The following is an 18917-nucleotide window of genomic DNA, read 5'->3' as shown; positions in this document are numbered from 1 at the left end:
TCGCAAATGCGAGACCTAATGTATTCCAAATGCTTGAAGGCATCACTGAGTTGTCCCCTTCTGTCTCCCATGGCCCCTGAAGGGCTCCCCGTTTGATACGAGTTAAATAAACAAGCTGGTGGTCACAACTCTCCTCCCCTCCTGCCATAAGAGAAACTCATTAAAGAAAATAGTACTTACAGACTAAAGAAGACGTACTGTGTTACAACCGAAGTAAAAGGGCCAGTCCTCATGGGAGGTTACAAATGAAGACAAGGCGGTACTGAGGAGGGACCAACAAGCCTATTAACGAATCAGAAGCAGCATTTATGAAGGACAATGGCATAAGCCAATGACAAATATGTGCGGAGAGTGGGCGGGGATTCAAGAACATACTCCAAAACAGCATGGCTCGCAGAGCAGCGCATGCGCGGCTAGGCTCGACCTAAAAAGGCGCCATCACAGCTGCGCCCACCTTTCTCATTGATACCTTGAGGTAGAATAGGAAAGGGCTCGGTTAAGAGCGTATGGAGGGTGAGCTAGGAGACTCCGCGTCTGCAGGACACTCTTTATGCCTTGTTTGCAAATGCATCGGTAAAGCGTGAGGTATTTACCACATCCAGTAAATTCTGTCAGTGAGTTGAGGTGTTTGAAGAGTGCGGTAAATACCTCCTATTTGGGTTTTGTGTTGGAATAATGTGGAATTAAAGGTGGACTCAATGTCTACTGTACTACTTTCCACAGGTTTCAGATTTTTCCCCACACAATGTAACCTGATACATTTTACCAGGTCTGAACCTGCAAATTCTGTCAGAGGAAAATTGTGATAATGCAGTCTTTACAACAAAACTCGGAACTGAGTGCACACCCCCACTTGCATAGGGATCAGAATTTAACTGTGTAATCAAAACTGGGGCCTTAGAAGTCCTCAGATTAGACACTTGCGACAGACAGCAGCGTACAACTCCCATGGCTAGTCAGTGACTGCTAGAAAGCAGAGACACACTCCATTAATTTATTCGTTAATTTGCTCATTGGTTTCTTGTATCTTACCGATGCAGGTATGACATCCTTCAGAGTGCTGGGGAAGAAGGAGTGGGGGGGCTGGGATATGCTCACTCCTGGCTTCTGCTTCCATCGCAGGCCAGGAATGTAATACCCAGCAAGGTGAATTCCCTCTTCCATCCTTCTGAGGTTGGTACAGTGAGTACCATTACATAGAGTAGTCGTATCTCCAGTTATACATGTAGACATGACCGATGTGTCGGAAGGATCGTGGCATAAAAAAGGTAAGATTCATAGTGTAAAAAAGTACTTAAGTACAGAATGCAAGGTAGAAAAAACATAGATGCTAGATGTAGACATAGACAGGTGTAGTCTTCTTCAAAACGAAGCAGAGAAGCGGGAGAGTTACAAAGTTTGCCAGCTTGCATGGAGGCATTTTGGTCTCTGATGTGCTTATTCTGAGACCTGGGACGGAGCAGGATTTTGGAGGGGGTCTGACATCACTTAATTCAGGAATAAAAGCACAAAACATCAGTCATTGACATGTTTAGTCCTATGTGCCATACTTCTTGAAGTGGGTGTGCTAAGAACCTGCTAGCCAGAGCAGATGTAGAAGCCGCCTGTATGGTTTGACCTTCAGCAATGGATGAGTGGGGATTGGCGTGTGCAGGGTGCCTTGGCAGATTCAACCCTGGAGCGAGACGTAGTGGCAGTAGAGTAGCAAGGGGCTGCTGCAAGTCAGGTGAAGGTGCAGGAGCTAACCCTTTTCCACTTCCACGCGCTGGGGCTGCCGGATGTAGCTAAGTAGGGCCACATCCACTATGACTGAGTGGTCTAAATCTTGCCATAGATAAGTAGCTCATACATGTGTATATCAAGGTACATATTTTTGGAGTTAAATATAGTAAATCTATACTTACCTATACATATACTGACTTAACCCCTTCCAGGCGGCAAGTCTCCCTGCCTCCCCTTGCCCTTCAACGCCAAATGCACGCTTTTACCTTAAAACACCACTGACCACTTTCTTGGGTGCCTGAAAAGGTCGCAGTTTATTCACCAAACATCAATCTATAAATTTCAATCGGTCATGGTTCTCCTTCCTATCCGAGGAGGGGATGTGTGTGATTAACTGGGCCATATGCCCCCTTTTATACCCCCCCTCGCCCCCTAGCTCGTCCCCTGATTGGGGGGGGGGGGGGGTTTGCCTTGCCTGAGGGGGGCCAATCCTGGCCCCCGCCGGCCTAGCCAGCATGCTAATGGGGGCGGGGGAGGACCGCGTTTTGCCCGGGCCTCTATTGGGTCCGGCTTCGCCTCCCCGGCCTGGGTACTACTGATATAGTGGGAGTCGATTTTTGGCCACTATTTTTCATTTTCAGCAGGGCGATATTGAAATCTCGATAGATGCAACTGCAACACTATCACAAATCTAGCTCTGCGAACAAGGTCACATCACAGCCTTGCTTGAAAAGTTTGAAAACCTTTAGGTGCCTATTGCAGGCTAATGGAGGAGAAAAAGCTTTTGGGATTCGGCTCTGTAATCTCTGCAGTTACAATACCACTTATGAATTTATTTTCTATTTTAGTTTGTTTTATTTTCTTCCAATCGATAATCTGCAAGTTAAATGTGATTGGTTTTGATACTCTAGTTAAGGAGGGCCAGCCCAAGCTGAGCATTTTGTGTTTGAACAGCAATCTTTATTCACCACGGTTGCTGTTAATCTTTAACTTTTCATGTTATTTACAACTGGCCCGTTCTGTTTGCTTATTTCTTTACTTGGAGATTCAACAATTTGTTTTCGAAGTTTGCAAATGTATTCAAACTTTCACTTAGTTCTATTATTAACATAATATTTCATACATCCACCATAAAGCCCCAGTGCAGTGTTATCATACATGCCTAGACCATCCTAACCAAACTTTCTAATTATATAGGGCCCGATTTAGAGAACTAACTTAAGACAAAATCCTAAACTTACTACCATTTTGGTATTCACAGAAGGCACTTACTATTTTTGGTATTCACAGATGGCACTTACTTATTGATGAGTAAGTGCCTTCTGTCAATACCAAAATGAGTAAGTGCCTTCTGTGATTACCAAAATGAGTAAGTGCCTCAGAAGGCACTTACTCATTGAAGAGTAAGTGCCTTCTGTGAATACCAAAATGGTAGTAAGTTTAGGATTTTGTCTTAAGTTAGTTCTGTGAATCGGGCCCTTTGTTCTGTTCAGCAGGGCTCTTTTGATCAGTATGTGTGTACTATTCATGTATTCCTCTTTAGAATAGGTTTCTTGCACAGATCGCCTGCTAGCCTTAGAGACCTATCAGCCTTTAAAAATACTCATGCCTAGTTGAGAGTATATGTGAAAGTTAGACCAAGCCCACTTTTAATTGGGGTGTTGTATGCAGTTTCCCCATTTGCATGTCACGTATGCCTTCTTCCCCTTGGTGTAAAATTAGAAGTGCTATTAAATGTGGGGAAAGCATTACATATATTTGGGTAAATACCCAAAAAGGAATGACTTTTGGTTTGTTGACCACATAATCAAAGACCACTCCCTTGAGAACATCCACTTCCCTTTCCCTAAGTGGCACTCACTGCTGAGGAACATTTCACACACAGGGTTGAACCTATAGATACCTCCACACTCAAAAGCCTCCAGGTTCAAATTTTTGGAATGAGCATTTTCAATGTAGAACTGACTTTACTTGAGGTCGTATTTTATACGTTGAAAAGTTTTGTGAATATGTGAACTGAGCCCCTCCAGTAACTGGTTTGCTTCAGAAACAAAGTGAGAATTCTTTTTTCTGGGCATGCTCATGAATGTCACTGCAGATGAAACAATTTGACACTTAGACTCTTTTTTTTTTTTTATAATGATTCTTTTTATTAAACATCATGAATCGACATAACGGGTTACAGATAGGGGAAGTTCATTCAATAGTACAGTGGTAATCACATTAGTAACAGGAACAGGGCGATGGAGCAGCCCGGGTTACATCATTTACAGTGAAGACAGGTCATCAGGAAGGGAGTTTTGTGGAGGGCTACAGATATCTCCCCAGTAGGCATTCCATGCACCCAGATCAAGGACCACTTTTTGGGGCAGCCCGCGCTAGATATACTGTCTTTTCTCGGAACATACACCAGTTCATGTTTCTCATCCAGTCCTCTACAGTGGGTGGACACGTAGGCTCCCCACCATTGCGCGATGTTCCTCTTTGCTATCATGAGGCCTAGGGAGACCCAGATCTTGCCCTTACTGTTCAGATCTGTGGGTTCCCACACATTTAAAAGACATCTCTTCGCCTCAGGGCGGATGACCAACTCCAACACTTCGTCAAGTACTTCATGGATTTTACGCCAGTACACCTGAATGAGATCGCATTCCCACAGTATGTGTATAAATGTGCCCTCTCGGCCACACTGACGTCTACAGTCCCCCCCTCCGCCCTCCCCATGCGTACCATGCAGGGTCCAGTGATATACACTCTGTGCAGTATTTTGAGCTGGATGAGCCTCAGCCTGGCCGAGATTGCCACTTCCCTTGGAGAGGCCACTGCCTCCTGCCACTCTTCATCATACAACTCCAGACCATCCGCTCCCACTTTGCTCTGGTGTGCTGGAGAGGGTCCATCATATTATTAATCAATTTTTTATAGGTCAGGGATTTGGCCTTTACTGGTAAGTACCCATCAAGCAGCCTATCTTCGAGGGGTGAAGACTCTGGCGGTGAGGAACCCTTTGGCAGGTGTGTTCGTAGTGCATGGTGAATCTGGAGGTATCTAAAGTATTCTGGGTTGGCGAGTTGGTGTTCCTGCTGCAAGGAGGCAAACATCACAACGTCGCCTTTCACCCACAGGTCCCCCACTTTCGAGATCCCATGAGATCCCATTTATCTAACCCCTTCGATGTCCACAGGTTCCCTAGTTTCTCAGAATCCCAAAGAGGTGTTGCAAGTGTCAGTTTCCGATCCCACCCTATACTCCTGTTTGCGGCGTGCCAGACCTGGACCGAATGTCCAGTGGGCCCAGTCAGGGGGTACCGCCTAGTATGGGAATACAGGGCCCTATTGTAGTTCCCTCCTGGTAGAAGCCACCTGTCCATGGCGTATCCCGGGTCATCTGCGCGGCGGTAGGTGCAGTGGTTAATGGCCACGAGATGGGCTGCCCAATAGTATTTCTTGAGATCAGGAAGACTGATCCCTCCATCATACCAGTTGAGGGTAAGTTTGGCTAGTGCTATGCGAGGTTTCCCGTTCCACAGCAAGTCCCTCTGTAGGCTCTCTATTTCCCTGAAATAGCGTGCGGGTATGGGGTCAGGGTAGTTTTGTAATGCATATAGAAAGCGAGGCAGGGACATCATTTTAAAAAGAGCTGCCCTGCCCAGCAGTGAGGGGGAGCGCCTTCCAGCGTATTATATCCCGCTTTAACCTTTGTAACGAAGGAAGCAGGTTGCAGTCATATCGGAGTTTCAGATCAGACGTGACGAAAATTCCCAGATATTTAAAGCCTTCCGTAGTGATTTGTATAGGGCAGTCCCGGGGTGGGGTGGGTGGGTCCCCGCTGAGGACATATAGGAGAGATTTACTCCAGTTGATGGAATACCCAGAGAATCTACCAAAGCTCGCAAAAATGTCGAGTACTTTTCGCAATGACCCTCTTGGAGAGGCTAAGTACAAAAGAATATCGTCCGCAAATAGTGAGATGCGGTCCTCCCATGTTGATGCCCACCGCAGGCCACGTATCACTGGATCCCTGCAGATCCATGCCGTGAGGGGTTCCAGGGCAAGGGCAAAAAGGAGAGGAGACAGTGGACATCCGAGTAGAGGAGCCTGACCCATTGAATAAAACTAGGCCCGAAACCCATCTTAGTGAGGACTGCAAAAAGATACGGCCATTCTAGGGTGTCAAATGCCATAGAGGCATCCAGTGAAACTATAATCGCCTGTTCTTGGATCGAAGCTATCCTTCCCACCACACCATGTACTTTTCACAGATTCAGCGCATTTTGCGCTGGGGCATGAAACCCGATTGGTCCGGGTGTACCAATCCGCTTATTACTTTGACCAGTCGGTTTGCCAGGAGTTTGGCTAGGATTTTGGGCTCCGCATTGAGTAGGGAGATAGACTTGTAAGAGGCCCAGTCCGTCCTAGGTTTGCCCTCCTTATGGATGGTAATCAGTGTGGCCACCCTCTGATCCAGTGGAAGCGTCCCTTGCTTCTTGCTGTCCTAGAACACGTTCCGCATGTGCGTGGCTAACTTGTCTGTCCCTAGTTTATAGAGCTCAATAGGCAAGCCATTGGGACCCAAGGCCTTACCCGATTGGAGACTCCTAATCGCTAGTGCAACTTCGTCGTTGGTAAAGTCACTTTCCAATAGCCGCAAGTCCTCTGCCGATAGGGTGGGAAGTGTTATGTCCCGGAGCAGTGACTGGGAGTCATCTTCGGAACAGGATGTACCTGTGCGGTAAAAACCGCTGTAGTGAGCGGCAAACGTGTTGGCGATGGATTGAGGATCAGTGATGGACTGACCATCTCTATCTAGCAGCTCCGGCACCAACCTGGACGCCCACTCCTGTTTGTCCAACCACGCTATCAGTTTCCTGGCCTTGTCACCAAGGTCATAAATTCTGCCCTCTTTTTCTCTCCCCAGTGTTTTGGCCCTGTCGGTGGCTATTGCTTTATAGTCATCTCTTTTGAGTGTTAAAGTATGCAGTTTCTCCGGGGTCACCTCTTCCTCCAGGTCTTCCTCCAGTCGGAGGATTTCGAGTTCTGTCTCGACTAACTCCTTCATTCTTTCTTTGCGAGTCCCAGCGATCAGGGAGAGTGCCTGCCCCCTTATTACTGACTTAAATGCCTCCCACAGGACCCGGGGGGAGTCAACCAACCGCTTGTTATCTTGGAAGTAGTGGTCAAAGGCCTGGAGTAGGGCCTTGCGCACCACCGGATCACGCAGATACCATGGATTCATGGGAGTGATTCTACCCACCCTCCCCAGGACCAGTTGAGCCCATATCGGGGAGTGGTCGAAGATGCCTCGTGCCATATGTCTGATTTCTTGGACATTTGTAATTTGGGATGCTGGGACTATGAGGTAGTCGATACGGGAGAGGCCATTGTGTGCCCCCGAGTGGAACATGTGTTGGATACTATCCCGGTTGTACGTTCTCCATGCATCTGCTAGACCCAGGGCTTCCGGAAAATCAGGTAACCATCGAGCTGAGGCCCCAAGTTCACGGGGTATCGGTCTAGTGTGACTGAAACTACTGAGTTTAGGTCCCCTCCCACCACCAACAGACCCTCCGGGAGCGAGAGCGAAACCGCACCCAAATCTTTAAACGTGTGGGTCTGAAGACCTGGAGGTACGTAAACAGACATGCATGTTAGCGTGTGCCCCTCCCACCGCCCCATGATTCCCACATACCTCCCTGAATCATCCGACCATGTGGAGTGTACAGCCAGGGGAAAAGAGTTTCTTGTCATTATACCCACTCCCCTCGAACCAGAAGTGAAGTCTGCGTGGGCCACCTGCTTGTATCCCCACCTATTTTGCGCCCTGCAGGAGTTACCCACTAAGTGTGTTTCTTGTAGGAGGATTACGTTCGGGGCTTGCCTTCTAATATATTGTAGAACCACGCAGCATTTGACCTCGTCCCCAAGCCCATTGACGTTCTAACTCAGTATCTTAATGTTTTTGTCCCACTGTGTACTCATTTGAACACGGGTAAGTTATCGATTCCCCTGACAATGTGCAACCTTTTTGTGTCGATTCAACAAAAACATACATAAACTCTAAATCCCTATCCCAACAACCCCCACCCTGCTTCCCTGCACTCTGGGCCCTTAACCGCCCATTAATACAACAATGCAGAGTGCCTGTCGCCCAGCTGATGCACTAAAAGTCGAAACGCGGGGGGATGCGGCACTCCGTCCCTCCCTATTCAACCAACATTTTGCAGCACCTCGAGAGGGGCCGAGTCCCAGGATCTACACCCATGACTAAGGTAGGTCGACCCAACAGGGCAGTGGTTGTCTTAATTGCGAGGTACCTGAGTCCTTTATTGATGTGGGAAATGTTCGGTGAGTCGAGAGGTCCCGCAGCACCTCGGAGCAGGATCATGCTGAAGGCCAGGGCCGTGGCCATCCATTCCTTCAGAGGGAATTGTGTTCCATAGCCCCCCGCCATCCCTCCAACCACTGACACTTAGACTCTTAGTTGATTTTACTGTGCATAGCAATGGACTTCCGTCTTTGAAGATTGTTCTAGCTGCTGCAGAAAATCCAAGAGCAAGCAACCTAGGGATTACATTTGACAGCAACCTCTCGTTCAAGCAGCAAGCCTTGAAAGTGGCAGGTAACTGCTTTGCCATTATTAAAGGACTCAGGAAGTTTTTCGACCTCCTTCCTCTTGAGGCTAGGAAGACGGTAACAGTTGCTTTGGTGACGTCGCGGATAGACTATTGTAATAGTCTATATGCAGGTACTACAAAAACCACCACACATAAACTTCAAATGGTGCAGAATGCCGCAGCTAGGTTAGTCATTAAATGGCCGAAGAAATCTTCTGCATCATCTGCACTAAATACTCTACATTGACTCCCAATTAACAAGAGAGTCCTCTTCAAAGTACTGATTATCACCTTTAGAGCCACCCATGCTCTGGGACCAAAATACCTACAGCAGAGATTCGCCAGATACCACCCCTCTCGCAATCTCCGTTCATCTAGCTCTAATCTCCTGTCAGTACCTAGGTTCAAGCTCAGCACAAGAGGTGGCAAATCCCTTCCAGTACTTGGGGCAAAAGCATGGAACACTCTTCCCCCCGACCTTCGTGCCCTAGACAAGGAAAAAGATTTCAGAAAGGGACTGAAAACCTGGATTTTCAAGCTACAGGACTCCCGCGTTAGAGCACTAGTGTAACAGTTGGGTGAGTTCCATCCACTCCCTACCTGTTTCCTTCATCACTAAATCAGTATCTGGCGCCTTGATGCTCCCTGGAGTGACTTCAGCGCGGTACAAATGCTATTTTACATTACATTACATTACATTACATAGTTGACCAAAAGTGAGATTTAAAATCCCGGTGGAATGACAATTAAAAGATGGCAACCAATTTTTTTTAATTGCGTGGATTGGCAGTTGGACATCCATATTTGATCTATATGGGATTTAAAAAAATTCTTCATGCTTTTGTAGAGAAATTCTTACTGTCCTAGCTATAGAGAAATGTTCCAGACGCCTTCCCAAAAACAGATGGATATATTGCTAGTACAAATGATCAAAACCTTTTTTATTTAAAAAATCCCTCTACGCATGCATGGGGACAAACAAAAGAAGCTGCCGTAAACTGAGGGTATGTGACTGGAGAATTGACAAAAGATGTGTTTACTGTTTTTCTGGGAGTTTGTATAAAGAAGTCCTGCAGAATTAAAATCGAGACGATTACTAGTTTTGCCCTTAATTTCACAAAATGTAGCACACTGACGGTCAACAGTAACAATGGTCTAACTATCAAATTTGATGAATACCATTTGACAGATAGATAGATAGATAGATAGATAGATAGATAGATAGATAGATAGATAGATAGATAGATAGATAGATAGATAGATAGATAGATATTTGTAGGATGCTTGAATCATACAGTACTCCTTGTTCTTAATAATACTGCATATAATAAAAATGGAAACTAAACGTATACTGTTTTTTATCCTTTACAGAAAGAAACTTGAAAGAACTAGGTAAGAAACCTAATGGGAAGTGTTTTAACTTTGCTCCTGGTAATATTTTTGCTTCCTGATGCAAAGAAAAAAATCTGTGGAAGTCCAGTGTCCGCCATCAGGGTTTTATTTGCTGCTTAGATCAGCACAGGTTACCTGGGCAGCTCTGTTATGATCATGAAATATTTGTTTCTCGACTATATCTCAGTAACAACCCCGACGTTTGACAGCTGTACGAAATGAGTGATAAACTTTGAAATCCAGTTGGGCACATTGGGAAAAAATACCAATTTTACTTTTAAGTAATCAATTTATTTTCGATTATTAAACTACCTATGTCATATGAATATACCTCATATGCCCCGAATAAAAAAAGCCAGTTGGGGAGGCAACAGCTTTTCCTATTGTGCGGCGTAAGCCTGGAACAGCCTGCCAGTGCATCTTAGGAATGCCTCAGAGCTCCTTTCTTATAGATTATTTCTTTCATGATTATTCTTGGTATAGGTCCCCGTTTGTTTCCTGTGAGTCAGAGTGTAGTGCCAGGACACCCTTGGGTAGAAGTGCGCTTTATAAGCTCCTATAACATAACATAACATAACATAGTGAAAGTTACTTTTTCGTAAAAGACAAAATAAATAAAATGAACGTGCTAAGAACAATAATCACATATGGTCAACTTTAAACTTTTCTAATTTCATTGAGGACTTCAAAAAATCCCCACCAGGGAGTACCACCTCTATAATGATCTTAAATAGTAAGTTTCTAGTCGCTACAATTGTTCAAACTAATACATTATTTAAAACTTATTTTAAACACGTTTTACTACATTTGCGAGAACGTGGATAGACAAGCAGGAAGTGCACAACAGCCTCACATAATTTCGTAACACACTCGCATTTCCCATCAGCCCTATATCTGCTCATCACTTTTGCAGGCCTTTCCTCTAATGGAAGCCACAACCTCATTTCCAGTAGCAGGGGTTGAAGATGAGAATCGGCTACAATATTTTAGACGCGTCCTAAGTCATTTTTAAATCCGTAATATTAAGGAGTGTTTTCTCTTCCTATACAACACATTTTCATAAGCAGCCTTAAAAAGTGATATGTCAAGATATCATGTTTAATTTCATGTTTAATGAAGTCAAAGAACAGTGGGGAATCCTGCATGACAGCAAACCCTTTCTATGAGGGTCCTGAGGAAATCTCCAGCTATTGCCAAACACCGGTTCTTGCAGAGCTTAGCGTAAAAATTCAGAGCAGTGATCTCTCAGGACTCTCTTGGGACTGAAGCCCCTGCAAACTCAGGGGCTTCGGTCCCAAATCCAAGGAGATGGCCTCTATGACTGAGCATTTTCATAACAAAAGGACATGCTTCCAACATTTCACTACTCCTGATGTAAAGTCAAAGGAGGGCTCTAAAGAAAAACGGTGTATCCATAAAGTGCTGTCAGGGCAACTTTGCATTAACATAATTTACAAAGGTGCACACAGGCACAACACCGAAGATTGCATGATTACAAACCATGCCATTATGGTCTATCCAGGACTAAGTATCAGTTTCAAAAGTCATCCACAGATACACAGATATTAGTCAATCACCATATACAGAGTTAAAAGGCATGCTTCCAATAACCAAAATCTTGATCTTGGTGTCATTAATGGTAAACATATTTCCAAGACAGGAGGTCAATATTGCATCTAACTGTTGTTGTAGGCCAATCAAGAAAGATCAAGCAGTCAACTTGAAGCAATGCAACGACAAATAACACAGGAGCTTTGGGAAAGCATCTTGATTCAGAAAGTCACGTAGATCAGTTATATAAATATCTATAGTAGCTAAGCTAACTAAAACAGACAGCAGAACACACCCTTGCTTCAGGCGGATTTATAGTGGTATCGTATTTATGGATGCGTAATCAGTGTCAAGTTAACCTTGAGAACATATTAGGGAAAAAACATTCTTACTAGAAACAGAAGACCTTCAAGAAAACACACCAACAAAAGCTTCTTCCTTAAGGTTCCACATAACTAGTGTTGAAGGCCACACCGAAGTCCACATAGCCAGAAAAATGTCTTTCCTCTGGTTCCAAAATCACTAATAATGAATGCGGCACATAGACCCACAAAGCAATAAAAGTTTCTCCCATAAGGAACAATAATCATCACTAGTTCAGGTGCAACAGAATGTCTCAAAGCTAAAAAAGAGTTGACTAATATTATGTCTTACTGACATTCATTCAATATTTTACAGGGAGTATTTAATGCTCATTCCAGGCTCATGCCACGTGGAAACCGGCCTGCTCCTTGGGTTTTAGGTCAGCATGCTTGGCCCAGTCCTCCTGCTGCTGATGAGTACCAATCTAAATATGAACTCTTTCTAGCAGTCAGGGAAATTACCTGACTATAGTAAATACTAAAAGAGAAACGCTGGCTCAACTTTTGACCCATTTAATGATAAGACCATTCGTAATGCCATGAGATCCCTAATGTGGCTCTGTTTCAAGGAACATATCATTACTGTTATGTTTCCCAAAGTCAGGGGCACTACTGTCTCAGGGTCAATAATATACAAAGGGGCTAACTGCCCTTCTTGTCCTCACTCAGCTGATATACATCACTAATATGGAATTGAGTGGTCTTGGTCCAATTCTGACACCTATAATAAATTGACACTCCCTTAACATCATTCACAACAAAAAAGGTGATTCAGGCTGTCCAGAGTCAAAAGGGCAGTCAACTCCCTAGGTTAGACAAAATCCTCATGGATTTATTTAAGCTAGAACCTCTAATCTGAAGGTGCTGTTTCTCAGTTTTAGCTAATGCTATTATAGAAGGAGGTTCTGCTCCTCCAACATGACTTGATCCTGAGATCATTCTCATTTAAAAAAAAGCTGTCGTAATGGTCCTACCAATTACACCCCCTTCAGTCTGATAGACAATAGTCAGAACAACATTTAGGAGAATGCTAGTGAATCATATAGAAGAACAGACAACGTCAAATAACGTGCTCTTTAATTTCCCGGCAAGTTTCCACAAAGGGATCAGCACTATAGATTAAGTATTTAGATTCCATTTGCTTATAGAAGTGTTTCTGCAGTTATGGGAAAAATCTTGAACCTGGTGTGTGTAGACTTGAAGCCCACAAGAATGTCTACGGAAGGTTCTGGGGTCAATGAGGATACCACCTGAATTACTAAATGTCATCAATTGCTTACATGAAAGCAACTATGCCAAACTATGGTGATGACTCATTTAAGAAACAACTAAGCCCTAAATCAGGAATGCGTACAAGCTCCAACTTTGTTCACCCTATATGTAAACCATGTGATGAGTTGGCTAAGAAGTTGTATTAATGTTGCAAAAATTTAGGGGAAAGGGGTTTAAAAAAACTCAACCTTTTAATCTGCTGATGATGCATCATTAGGTTCAAGCACCCTACTCTGGATTCCGGACATGTTAACTAGCTTGCAAGATTCTTGAAAACTGGGAGGGCTAATTGTCAGCCACACTACAATAACATTCATTGCCTTTAATCCTTAAACAGCTTTCAGAATAATTTAGAATTGGGGGATTTATTTTAAAGAGCAGGGAATTACACTGATTATTTCAGTATCAGTTTAAGTTGTGACAGAAAATGAAAAAAACAAGTTCTTAAGATCAATATTACTTTAGCCCAAAAAGCCTGGACAGTAATATATCTCGCCAAAACATTGTGAGATACAGCTATGTGACCTTCTCTGATAATACATAAACTTCAAGCCTTGGCCACATCTGTGTACGGCGGAAAGATATGGGGACATTTTAATCTCTATTTTTTTTATCAACAACAGAAAATAGTTTTATTTAAAACACCTCTTGGGCTTATTACTAATAACGTTTTATGTTCTACTGTATTATAAATGAGGTCATACAACTATTTAGTCAGTAACATGTCTCAAACCTCGACTATAAAGTGTGCATCTGTGGAGCACCAAAGGTCTTTGCTTTTTTAGAGAAGCCCTTATGGATCTTCTACTAGTAGAGGGTAGTGATAACATTAAGTATGTTCAAAAGTGTGCATAACCAACTGCAGCTGATTGGTTAGGAGAACATTTACTTAACTCCTGAGTCTTTTTACATGGGCATGCTTCAGATCTCTAAAACAGCTTACATGAAAGGAAGAAACAAATAATTGTGAGTCACACCAGTCTTGGAAAGTTAACAGACTAGTAGCTCGTGTTGAAATCATTTACAGGGTTTAAATGCTAGCTGGGCTATATAGAGTCTCAAAGGGCAAAGCGTCTGGTTTTTAAGTTCGGAATGGTCCTTAGAAGAAGTAGCCTTAAGTATATGCAAAACAAATACTTTTTAGCCTTTCATTTTTACTGTCTCAAAATATCTGCTGCTTCAAATTTATGGTGTAGGATTGCCAAGACAGTTTGGCTATTAGTACAATAGATAATTTTTTTATGATGTGTTTTTTGAAATTATTATCCAAGATCAGCATTTACAATGCATACATTGTCCCATTACGTGTGTGCATAATGTTAGAATAATACACATCTGCACATCTATAAATATCTCTAATGAAAATTTGATGTTACAATATTTTTATCATGTCACTTAATTTATGTGTGTAGCTTGAGCACTCGATGTACTATCGCAGGAGCACTATGTCTTGCTTTTTAGCATGTGTAAATTTGTATATTTTTAATAGTATTTATTTGTTCTAGGCTGTGTTTTTTTGGGTCATTATTCCTCTGAAATAAACACAAATTGTTTGGTCGATTAATTGTTTACAGGATTGGATAAAATACTTAGATAAACAAATGTACAGACATTTGCATACTGGATGTTCGGTTTGCTACAAACAGCCAACATATCTGGGAATCAAGTAACCAAAATTTAGTTCACTCCAACCTTTGTCTCTCACTCATCTCTTCTTTATCCGGAGTGACTTTATATACCTTTGTTTCAAATCACTGTATTTCAGTTCTTGGAGTGATATCCTGAGTGACTTTATATCCCTTTGTTTCTAATCACTGTATTTAAGTTCTTGGAGTGATCTGGTGTATACACAATTTCAAAGAGACTTCAGAAGGCACACCTACCCAGAGATTAGTCTTTGTCATACCATGCTGTGCTATTTTATCGCAATTTCGACTGAGAGCTCACAGTTGTGGCCTTCAAAATATGACTTACAACAAATTCCCTGTTATCGAGTTACAGCTTTTTATTAATCTGATCAAACTAGATCTTAATTAACATCATCCTTCGTATTTCTGTTTCCTTTTATTTTGAACAATTTGTCTGGCTTAGATTGTTTGCCATACAAGCATCCTTTCCACCATAAGGTTACAGCTAGCAGCTTGCTACTGTCTAGGGAAGATCCTGAAAGTTAACACATTTCAAGTAGTATCAACATTGAATATAATATATTCAACATGGCCTCTTTGTTTTCTGTATAAACATGCATTTTACTGTACATTGTTGAACAAGGGCCCATCAAAGCACCTACTTGCAATTCTTGAAGCAGCTTATTTAATATTTGTCCTCTAAAACATGGTTTATCGAATAAAAATTATGCCTAATGTACCCAAAATACCTTTCCATATTAAGCAACATCTTCATTCGGACTATCTTCAATTAATTTTGTAATAAGGTCCCCACCTAAATGTAGGTGTACGATGGTGAAAAATGTTCTAATTTTCAAGGTGTCCTTTTGTAGCACTATTATTTATTTTCTAATAATATATCTTCTCCTCAATGGTGCAAAATAGACATTGATGAGATTTCACTCAGACAGGGCTCTCCGATAAACCTTAAGTTACTGAAGGTTGGCTTCCTTCAGGCAGAGCTGCAAGTTTTTAAAATACTTACCTGACTTTGACTGTGCTCAGGTTGCAACAAATACACACATTTCAGAACTTGAAGTAGGTGGTAAAATGTGAATGTGTTGCGACTACATTTGGGTCGCAAAACATTTTTACATACCGCTGCATTTTGGCATTAGGAAGGGATGCCCTAAGCACGAGCTTTCCTAATACCAAATCAGTATGTATTCGCAATTCCAACATGTTACCGAATCGCAAATTGGAATTTAAACATACCAAAATGCCTTTTACTGGTCGCAAATGGCCTGATTCTGCGAATCGGGCCATTTACAACCAGTAAAATGCATGATCCATGTGGCCTTTGGATTCAGAGGCCAGATGGATACACACAGATCTCTACAGAGTATGCCTTAAAACACTGAGCTGTCTTATCTGCGGATAAACTTGACTACCTAGAAGACATTATGCCTCATTTTAAGTTTGGTTTGCGTTCCACACACCTGCCAGGCCAGTGGAGCTCCTGGCCTTCGCTCCCATGGTCGAGGACAAAACAACATGTTTAAAGAGCCTCGGCTGCCTGGCGTGGATTTTCTATACCTCCTGTACACCCGCTGTTGCAGGCACAAGGCACAGAAGGATGCTGGATATGCAACATGTTTTGCTCGAGCACTCGGCAGTCCTCATGCCTTGTTTTACTAAAAAAAACTCCCTGAGAAAATTTGTTTCAGTAAAACAAAAAATCATGCGACAAAACGTCTGAATTTATGGTCACCTGTTACGTTGTATATTGATGTAAATGCCTAACGTTCTCTTTTGCTAAAGCCATGTCAACAAGAAGTCCTTAAACCGCCTTGATTCCCCTGATCATTCCTTCGTTTTATTTTGGTATTAACTGTACTTCTTTCTCACGTTCTTGAATATTATTTATATTGTATATTACTCCAATTCATGTATTTCTTTTAAGCGCTTCTTTGTATTGTGATGACCTATGCTTAATTTTATGCATTGTATGTTGACACCTTAATTCTCTCAATAATATTCTTTTTGGAACTAAAAAAAAAAAATCATTGACACTTACGCTCAATTTTCTTCCTAGTTCAGGGTCATTGTTAGATGTAGATCACTAGCATTCCTGCGGTGCTGTTGCAGTACATGGCCCATCAGCATGGCCCTATATCTGCCTGCTGAGGGATGTTACTTGCAAATGCATGTTTCCTTGTGTACCCTTCCTACTGTACAGCTATGCAACAGTAATTCTTTTTTCTTGGGAATTCTCATGTTCGTCTTTTTTATTTCAGAATGGAGAAAAGGACGCTACACTAACGGTAAAAGTACAAAATGTTCATCTCAAACTCTTGCTGTGTTTCATTGCATTGCCCCTGCTTCTTTCTTGGTTTAACTCCCCCCTATTGCTCTCATTTGTTCTAGGGTTAGTACTTTCCTGATCCAAAAACACAATAAACGGCGACTGCATTACGGCATTTTAAGTCACAAAATGAATACAGATAACATGGCTCGGAAGGGAAAAAGGCTTGGAAGCCTCATTGGCTATCTTAAAGTCATAATTATTAGTCAAATCTTGTAGAAAAAGTAATATTACCTCCCGTCGTCTCTCACCTTCCTTCTTCAGCAATGATTAAGAAAGAAGGCGAGGGAGTAGGACTAGGAGTAATGCCATTACCGGTAAGTAATGGACGCATTTCATGTCCAGACTGGAGGCTCATGTAATTTGCTAGCATGTTTTAAAAGCTTTTGGCAGCATGGATTACCAACTTGAAATTAAAGATGGATGCTTTAGACCCTGAGCCAGAGCAGAAAGCTGTAAATGCCATTGCTTCTCTTGCTGAATGAGCTCCAAAGATGCTAAAGTGTGCCCACTTGCCCAGAAATCTAGGACCAGATTAGAGACAACCCAAAAGAGTCTTCTGATAGAAATAGGCACCTTTTTGACTTTACGTGGCCTGACACCTTACATTTTAACAATAATCTGTAGTGGGAATACTTTATATCGGCCAAAGCCCATAAAACGTTTCATAGCAATACAAAATATTCACAAAATGTTCAATTGCCTATACTCGACTGTACTGTATACATGTGTTAAACACCCGCAGCATGATATGTTCTAAAGTTCATCGAGCAATATATAGAATGTAAAATGGTAATCAATCTCAGGATAAAACAGTATCAACTGGCCACTATGTATTCCAGTACATCCCCCTGATGTATACATATTTAAAATCAGCTAAAACTTTTTATGATACAATTAAAATAACAGATAGTTTTGTGCAATTCAGAATTCTTTTCCAATGAAAAAGGTGCGTTATTCATTGCCGCATCACAGCTTTAGCCCCATTTTACTTCTTATATCCCTACCATAAACAAATAATCCAAATATTATATGCGGTACAGTTCTGTCTGCACCCTCAATGCATCTTGGTGCTTCCTGAATCCCAGTGTGTTGCACAACGGACGTATCCATTTCCCCCTTGCCCAGGCATTTGCTTGGCAGAAGAATAAGATATGTGCTGTGTTTTCGGTAGACCTTAAAGTGCATGTAGTGCATAAAGTGCAGGTTCAGTCTTTCTTTGTTCCCCAATTTGCTGTATAACTCTTGAGCTGCAAAGTGTCATACCTTAATTTAAAATACAGAGTTTTAGCTAGATGTGGTTGTACATTATCAAGGAATTCTTTGAAGCTTGTGTTCGGTTTTACAGTAAGAAATTGGGTTGTTAGCCTTCCCAATCTTGGGTCACGGTGTAGTGTATTCAGGATGTATGACCAATAAGTTCTCTTCTATACATTTTTGCAACTTGATGTTAGGCTATGCGGCTCGGTCCAGTATGAACTGAGGCCTAATTCTTTAAGCCATTTCTTGACACATCTTTTTAAAAAAATTAAAGAAGCTTAGTGCTAATCACAGGATCACAAAGTCACAATTCCACATTCACCTTAGATCTTCTCAGTCAATAACATAGCCACAATTACAAGTCAAATCTTCTCACCCTAAGTAACAATAGAAGCTCTCTAATCTAATCTACAGCTCGGCCCCCCTCCCCCTGTTCGGTCTAAATACCCCTGATATTTCTGACAGTCCCCCCAAATGTTCTCCCATTTGTGTGGGCAGCCTCTGGCTTTATATATCACTTTCTCTGCATTGGAGCACCAGTCCATGTCACTCTCCCATTCTCTCAATCGTGGATACCGTCCACCCCACTTTTGGGCAATATTTCGTTTTGCCACCATCCCCGCAACTCTCAACCAAATAGTGGCATTATTTCTGCCATTTTAATTCCCCCGTTACACACACAAGTAGTCATCGTGGTTCAACTGGAATATTTATCCCCGTTACTTCTGACATAACTCCCGCCACTTCCTTCCAGTAATTATTAACATATTTGC

At 42.4% G+C, this 18917-nt stretch overlaps 1 protein-coding gene across 2 annotated transcripts in view; it reads left to right on the top strand.

The window, feature by feature from the left end:
* LOC146811578 (butyrophilin subfamily 1 member A1-like) overlaps positions 1 to 18917 on the top strand; it is a 92486-nt gene that overhangs the window by 49298 nt on the left and 24271 nt on the right. For both annotated transcript variants that reach the window (XM_085618555.1, XM_085618556.1), the window contains exons 8-9: positions 9707 to 9727; positions 16817 to 16843. In XM_085618555.1, the coding sequence (XP_085474681.1) occupies positions 9707 to 9727; positions 16817 to 16843 (48 nt within the window). The remainder of the gene's footprint in view (positions 1 to 9706; positions 9728 to 16816; positions 16844 to 18917) is intronic.

This window comes from Triturus cristatus, chromosome 7 (assembly GCF_964204655.1).
Source record: "Triturus cristatus chromosome 7, aTriCri1.1, whole genome shotgun sequence".
NCBI classification, from domain to species: Eukaryota; Metazoa; Chordata; class Amphibia; order Caudata; family Salamandridae; genus Triturus; species Triturus cristatus.
The sequence above is the reverse complement of the archived record's forward strand: the minus strand, read 5'-3'. Positions and strand labels throughout refer to the sequence as shown.